The sequence below is a fragment of the Solea senegalensis genome, linkage group LG2 (assembly GCF_019176455.1).
Source record: "Solea senegalensis isolate Sse05_10M linkage group LG2, IFAPA_SoseM_1, whole genome shotgun sequence".
NCBI classification, from domain to species: domain Eukaryota; kingdom Metazoa; phylum Chordata; class Actinopteri; order Pleuronectiformes; family Soleidae; genus Solea; species Solea senegalensis.
The window spans coordinates 7,794,484-7,802,474 of record NC_058022.1 but is presented as its reverse complement, the minus strand read 5'-3'; the positions used below and the strand labels follow the sequence as shown (position 1 = coordinate 7,802,474).

Genomic DNA, 7,991 nt, shown 5'->3' with positions numbered 1-7,991 from the left:
AAGAAGTCATCAAAAGTCTGCTTTCATTGAGGCATATTTTCCGCAGTGACACCACATTTATCATTAATTAAATGATGGTGTTGCTGAGAAGTTGGAACTTCGGCTAGAATAATTTTGTCCTGTGGAGAGAACCATCGCTCCTCTTGTTCTACAGCAATTTTTAAAAGAAGAGGATGAGAAAAATTGTAATTAAGAACTTTGAACTGTGGAGGGCAGCATTACACCTACACCTCTCAGTGTACAACCTGCTGGAAAATATTATTATCAGAAGTAGTGTTGCTTTTAAAAAAAACAACATTGCCACATATATTATGTCTCTAGGTCAATGATTAAATAAATAACTTGTAACAGAAAAGGGCAATACATTCCATTTAACATTACAGATATTTGGAATTATCACATTCTGTACTTGGTGAAGTACACATACTTGGTTTATGCTATTTGAACAAGCTCAATAAATACTGACAGTAAAATTATTTTTAAACCGCAGTGAGATTGCTGTACAATTCAAGCTACAACTAGCTTGATTTCAATAGTCAGAATATGCATATCTATAAATGAAGACATTGAACAAAATCATTGGGTGTATTTCAGCTCTTTATTCAAAATCTTTATTCAAATTGTTCTCGCTTTAGTCCCAGGAATTCCAGTGCATTTTCAGCAAGCAATTTGTCCTGCAAAAGAAAGGAATACACATCAGACTGAATGGTGGAAAATGTTTTTTTTTGTTTGTTTTGTTTTTTTAACTATTGAACACTAGCAGAATTGTCTTCATGTCAAGCATTTTGCACCTGGCCGTGTGTTAGAATGAAGAGTGTTATTGTTGCCAATATTTTTACTTAGTGAAGGAGACTAATACAAATCAACGACAATCATCAATTGTCATTACCTTTAATGTTTCATCAAACTCATCCATGGATTCAATCAGTGATCCAGGCTGAAGCTCTCCAAGTGGAAATGGATAATCTGTTCCCAGCATTACGTTATTCTGAAAGAGGAATTCATAGGCTATAACGTGTGAACTTAAAATACGATTACTCTATGAATCACATTGATGGTTTTCTTTATGCCAAAGTGATGAAAGCAGGAATAGTAACTGTCATGAGTGGAGTCACTGTAAAGCATACCACTGCATTCACACAACAGAAGAACCCTAAAAAAAAAGGCAAATTGTCTAGAGAAGTGGGTGTGGACATTCTCCAGTGTGTGCCGATTACATGTTATGATGGACCCAGTGGGCGAATGTGTGGGTGAGACAAATTCACACTAGCAAGAGCATCTCTAGAGGATCTATGCAAGGGGATGGAGTCTGACTTTAACGTCTGACTCTTGTATGATGTTCCCATTCACTTATTATGAATCTTTCAGAGTATCTCCTGCTGTGTTCTCACATGGGCTCACGCTGACATCTGGAGATTAGACTCGGGTTAGGAGAGAGAACAACATTTGTATTCATACTCTGCTGAGATTCAGTGTACACCTGAGGGCACTTTATTTATCTGGTGGGCCTATTTTGTAGGATTCAATCATTATTATAGAAAAACCCTTTTGATGTCGTCAAACTAGTACTAACAAGCTCTACTCTAACTGCTCCTTTGTCTTTTTAATGGAACTCTCTCACAAGTAAAGTAAAGTAATAAAGCTCACTTTTCCAATAACATCTACAAGCAGCTTGAGGGCAGTGGGATCGTGAACTAGAGAATCTGTGTAGAAAGACCCAAGGTATTTCCGTGGACTGATCTTGTTGTCAACCGCGCACAGGTCTGGGCGGACCGTGTGCCCGTGTTCAATTCTGCCAATGGTGAATGGGAATGAGCCACCTGTAATCACAATGAAATAGAAAATACGTATTAATTGTCAAGCAATATCTGAACCTCAAATGAGGCAAACACCCAAGAGCTTATATTATTCTATAATAGCTTAAATGTACTGCATTTTAAATGACAGGCAAAACCAGGTCTCCTCTGTACCTCCATGAGCAAAGCAGACTTTCAGTTTAGGGAATCTCTCGAAGATGCCTCCAAATATCATCGAGCAAATAGCCATGGTTGTCTCAGAGGGCATGCCTTTGTCATGGGAAAGACCAAAAAATACAAGTTTTCTTTGCACATTATAATTAAATGTCTTGTCATTGTAATACAGCATCATTGGGACGCATATGCATTATTGGTTACAAGTGGAAGTAATTTCATCAAATGTGACACAAAAGCTGCTCAAAGAAAACCCATGGCAATGTAGAGATTGTAAACGTATGTAGTAATGTGATTATCTGGTTTTGATAGCGTTATAAATTACATTTTACCATAGTAGATATGATGTTATTGCTGCGCAGCAGAAATACTGTAATGAGACACGGCTCTATTTCAGTGGTTTCTTGCGAGAAAATGTTACACTACAGGCAATGTACAGACAATATAGATTTTCCACTTGTGCTCCTATTCCATCTTCCTTACCCACCAGCCAGGGCAGCCAATACTTAGCCATCCTCCCATCTGTCTGCATGTCCCATGGGTGAACAAATATGGAGCAGCCTAGCTCCTCAGCTTCCTGTGGGGGGGGGAGAAATACAAAAGAAAGCGGCTGTTGTCTTTAGTCCAACCAGTGTATTATCTGCATTATGCATATTTATATCTAATATCACTAAACTCATAAGGGTATAATAAAACCATAAAATATATTATGGAGTGTCTCACAGCATAGAAAGGATAGAGTTCAGGGGCATTGAGGTCCCAGTTGTTGATATGAGAGCCGATCTGCACCCCAGGGAAGCCCAGCTCTTTTACACAGCGCCTCATCTCCAGTATGGCCAAGTCAGGCGCTTGCATGGGCAGCGTTCCAAGGCCCACAAACCTTTTGGGGTGGCTACGCACTGTCTCGGCCAAATTGTCATTCAAAATGATGCTGAGATCCAGCGTGTCATGAGGTTTGGCCTGCAACCAAAATAATAAAATTATTCAGGGAAATGTAGCTGTGGCAGTCGTTATGCATTTTACTCCATGTGCTCATTTGTGGTGTTGATGCCACAAATGATAAGCAGCATCGTGGGCAAGAAGGTGGTTTGTAATACAGTTACAGAGACATATTTATAGGTAGTATATTTGATATCTGCCAATAATCCCTCCCACATGCTAGTTACATGCTAGAGCTTTAAAGCTGCTATCAGTGATGTCAGTGGTGTTTTATGGAAGTTGACATCCGTAATGTTGCATTACGGCTTCATTCTTATATATTTGTCTTCCTTTCTCATCACTGCCGCATTTTCCTTAACATTCCCCTCCCTATGTCCCTATGCATCTTTGTGGAATTTTGACTTCTCATTTGACATTTAGACTGGCACTCAATCATTTTACACAAGATCAGTGATAACTGTTTGAATATAGAGTCATTTAACACCTATTTTAACTTAAGTATTTACTTGAAAGCAACTTTAGGCCCATAACACTCCATCATAATGCCATAGCTGCAATGTTTTTGACCTAATTGACTCACCCAGTAACTGAACATCACAGGAACAGTAGAAAGGACTTGAACCGTCACACCTTGAATATGAGGCAGGGAAACCTAATTTTAGTTATGAATCGGATGAAAAGTCATGGCACTTGTGTTTTTCAGTTATAGCAACACATGTCTGTGCATGACATGTACCATGTTGGTCCATGTCTTGTATGCGTGCATTCGCATCCCAGCAGTTCTCTTGAATCACCCGGAACAGATTCCCATCCTTCATCATGTTTGCTTCACCCTGGAACAGAACATTTACACCACTGTTATATCTTTATATGACTGCAATATGCTCACTGGTTCTCCATGGTAGCATCTGTCCACCTTTGGGGCCACTTTACTCAGTGAGTTTATGGCTTTTGGGTGTGTTTTGGATTTGGTAACTGTTCCAAATTCAACCGCATGATGGCAGCAGACGGCAGATTTAGCTTTTATCAGCAAAAAAAAAAAGTTGCATCCAGTCTCTCAGCTCCCAGAGTGCTTAGTGTGCTGGTGTGTGGCTGCTGTGTTTGAAGTGAATCTCTTTGCTGATGCAGTGGCACCATGCTGATTTCTGCAGCTGCTCACATGGAGCAGCATGACAGGTCCAGAGGGTGGGGCGTGCAGTGAGGGAAGACGCTGCTGTGTGCACTGCGTATTGCACAGTACACTTGCATACGTGCGCCTGTACCTGTGCCCTTTGTACACATGCACAGAAACAATACAGTATATCTGCATATTTGCACACCGACTCACCTTGCAGTGATGTTGAAGTTGGACAAACCCATCGTATCCATATCTCTGAAACACATGCAACATTGTTCACTTTTACATATTTAATTTTGAAATATGAAATCCTTATCTAAACAACAGCATTGTTGACTATTGACTGTATTATTCTATCTACAAGGGTTTAATGTACCCACACCAATGCAATGCCCCCGAATAAATCAAGAGTGAATCCAATCTGAAGATTCAGACTCTTCTGCATACAGATGAAGCCACAAATGATCTACTTGAGCAACACGGCCAGTAAAGGCCCATTTCATGATCCTGCCCATCAGAGATGTCGTGTAGTTAAAGAAATGGATGGGCAGATATAGAGATACTTCAGCTTTACGGAATGCAACTTTTAACAGTTCACTGTCTCCGTCTTGCAGCCGTTTTCTTTTCAGTGACAGCCCGCTTACACTGAAATAAATGCATACCAGTGGAACAGCAGTGCTAATAAGAAGTTTAACTTAACTCTCTGTTTTGGATCCAGGAAAGTGTAAGAGGCACTCTCTCACAAAAACCTAAGTGTTTTCTTAGAACTTCATACAAACGTGTCATTAGTGACCCTTAAAGAATAGTGAGTGTATGTAAATGCACTGTACTGTGTTGGCTGTAAATTATACTAGCGTGTGTTACATATGTTATCTAAAACTAGAAAGAACGTAAGAAAGAAGGACAGGTAAAAGAAAGAAAAATAAATAAATGCAGCCATGTGTCCTGTCCAGCTCTAAATCTGGGAAATCATTAGCCAAAGCCAAGCCTCCAGTGTGACAAAGACATAAGAGCAGGATCTGATAAGGTAAGGCCAGTGCCACCTATTGATTAAAGTTTAACCAACCATAGAGAGCAGTGACTTATGTGTGATCTTAGACTCCTCACTGGCAGTGCAGTAGGAAATGTCTCTTTTATTTTAGTGCTGAATTAAAAGACCTCTGCACGAGACAGGAAAGCAGCAAGCAAAGGTGGGTTTTTTCCAACCCACTGAACTGCACAAAATTAGATCCAGCCCATAAATTGTGTGTACTCAAGGCTCAACATTAGGGGCTGTAACAAAAATCTCAGAGTGCCTACCTGCTTCAGATCGGGCCACTCCTTTGGTAAAATGTGATTATGGATATCAACCTTCATCCTTGCGATAACACTCGGGAAAACCTCCGAGCTGTGCTGCGGGAGAAGTCTTGCAATGAATGAACGCAAAACCACTAAATCCCCTTCTCGCTGTCAGCCTGTGACCAATAGCTGGCAGGTGAATGACTGTGGGGACAGCCTTGTCATTTATTACCTACTCTATTAAACACACAGCAAGTTGTCAACAGTCTGACTGGGTGCTACTGACTCAACTACATCTACATTTGTGCATATTTCATAAATACGGATAGAGGGATATTCATTGCATTTTCCCTTTTTTTTAGCATGATGTTTTAATTTAGTCTGCATAATTACACTGTAGTGGTCACTGACTATTGTAACTAAAAAGGTTGTGTTTGTTGGTTCAAGTATTAAATACTTTTGAGAATGTGAAAAGACTGATGCTGATAAGCGGATTAAATGTGTCATGGTCGTGACTCTCTCCTCGTTTGCCATAAAAAGCTAATCTTGGTCTGTTTGTCTCAGATAATTTTGAGAGTATAGCTATAGTGTGGTGCCGATGCTGAAGATCACAGGCTGACTGCCTGATATGTCAGAGAAATGATTATTCAACTCAGGATCTCCTCACAGCCCTGCAACATGGCGCCCCCTGGTGCAGTGAAGTCAGTGAGAGTAAAGGCAGTATGCAGGCAGCTTGTATGCACATGTCTTTCACTCCCACTGCCAGCTGCTCCCATCCGGACGACGCGACAGGGTTCCAGTCAAAAGACAAGAAAATATATCAGAATAGATGGTAGATAGATAGTCTCCTACATATAATCCATGTTAAGAAGGGCCTTGATGTTTTATGGGGTTTGTATCTTAATTGTATTGGTCTATGTCATGTATTGTGTTTGTGCTTGGTGGTATGTATGGCTTTGTGTCCATGACTAATTTCCCTCAGGACAAATGCAGCAGTCTTGAGTATTGAAAGAAGGAAAGATCAGCGAGGACACTGTTGGCACTAACATGAACTTTTTACATAAACTGATCAAAATAGCGAAACATCAGTACAAAGTACAGCTTTTTATTTCTTTATTTTTGCTTTATACATAATGTGGCTCATCTGATTCATGACCTTCATCAGTTGCTTTCTTGCTTCAGGCATCATTTGTTTGGTAACCAAAAAAAACTGTCAATAGATTCCTTGTGTGCACACAAATGTGGCCAATAAAGCTGATTCTGATTCTGATTGATAAGATCCATCAGGGGTGGGAACCTCCAGAGACGCCAAGATACGATATTATCACGATATTTAAGCCACAATACGATGTTATTACGATACTGTGATATACTGAGTGTTTGCAAAATCATATATTGCGATATACTCACACAACAGCGCTAGTGAGAGTGAGCACTTGGCACCATCTAGTGGACTGAAACGCCAGTTGATTTATTTTTTTATGCTAATCCACAAAAAGTTTCATATTTATTTGTGACATCAGTTAAAAAAAGTGCTAAAAAACAATACTTGGAGTCTCAAAAGCAGTATAGTATTGCTATGCAAAATATTGCTATATTTCAATGTATGGATATCCCCCCCAAACCCTGAAAGATCCATTAATGTGAAATCATATTAGATTTATTGTCATTTTCCCTATCACACAACCAGTGTAATGTAGCAAAGTACTAATACTTACTGTACAAAAAGTACAAAATTCACACATCTGTACTTAGTTATGTATATTTCTAACAACTTTTACTTTAGAGTTGGTGATGGTCTGTATTTATATGCAGCTTTTCTAGTCTTGAGCTGCTTTACACTATAGATTTGCCATTCACACGCTTCAACATGGGGTTATGTGTTCAAGGACACATATAGACTAGCAGAGCCAGGAATTGAACCCACAACCTAATACTTTTTACTTCTAAAACTTAATGTACATTTAGTTACTGTACATTAAGTACAGTAAATGTCATATACTTTTAGACTGTTACTGAAGTAATATTGTTATTTTTTTAAAAGTGGCTTCAACTTCTACCAAAAGTAATGTTCTGGGAAGATACTTGTACTTTTACTCCATTAGTATCCCTTTTAGATACCAATTATTAACAGACATCAAACAACAATTTAAAAACACACTTCCTAAACCCTGAGACTGCAGTTGCATGTCCACAGTATTAAAGATACATGTAACAGGCGGTTGAACAATAGATAGAAGTAGTAACAAATGTAAAATGTAAGTACATAGTGTAGAAAATGAAAGTAATAAAAGGTAAATAAACTAATTGGGTCATTGTAATAAGATAATCAAACTATACACTTAAGATAAATAAATATGTTAAAGGATAATTAAAAATAATAAAAGGTCTCATCTGAAACTTGATGACAGATGTTGCTGAGTGTGTGTGTGTGTGTGTGTGTGTGTGTGTGTGTGTGTGTTGGGGGGCGACAGAGGAGGAGAGAAGGAGGAGGCAAAACTTGCTGGCACCGCCTGCCATGTTCACAGCAGATCCCAGCAATTTATCGCGCCGCCGCATCTCGAAACCTTAAGTATCTGTAACTGGCTTATTTTGGCGCGCTGTGTGTTTACATCCAGGCTGCACAGCTGCTCCTCTGCTCCAACACTGTTGAGTTGGTGTGTTTACTGATGCCGGTGCGACCCCCT

The 7,991-nt window shown here is 39.5% G+C and overlaps 1 protein-coding gene across 1 annotated transcript; it reads right to left on the bottom strand.

The window, feature by feature from the left end:
- Positions 1-579: 579 nt before the first annotated feature.
- On the bottom strand, positions 580-5,523 carry acmsd (aminocarboxymuconate semialdehyde decarboxylase). The gene is made up of 10 exons (XM_044017181.1): positions 5,326-5,523; positions 4,237-4,281; positions 3,646-3,742; positions 3,490-3,539; positions 2,694-2,930; positions 2,454-2,547; positions 1,971-2,066; positions 1,648-1,820; positions 890-988; positions 580-674 (listed from the first exon to the last, which is right to left on the bottom strand). Exons 1-10 carry the CDS (start codon positions 5,380-5,382, stop codon positions 612-614), a joined length of 1,011 nt encoding a protein of 336 aa, XP_043873116.1. The 5' UTR covers positions 5,383-5,523; the 3' UTR covers positions 580-611.
- Positions 5,524-7,991: the final 2,468 nt, after the last annotated feature.

Bases quoted from the DNA above. Each gene is read 5' to 3' on its own strand.
- acmsd (XM_044017181.1), bottom strand. From the start codon at position 5,382: ATGAAGGTTGATATCCATAATCACATTTTACCAAAGGAGTGGCCCGAT. The intron at 2,067-2,453 runs GTAAGGAAGATG...CCCATGACAAAG, and splicing joins TTGGCTGCCCTGGCTGGTGG to GCATGCCCTCTGAGACAACC. The intron at 675-889 runs GTAATGACAATT...TTTCTTTTGCAG, and splicing joins AGTTTGATGAAACATTAAAG to GACAAATTGCTTGCTGAAAA.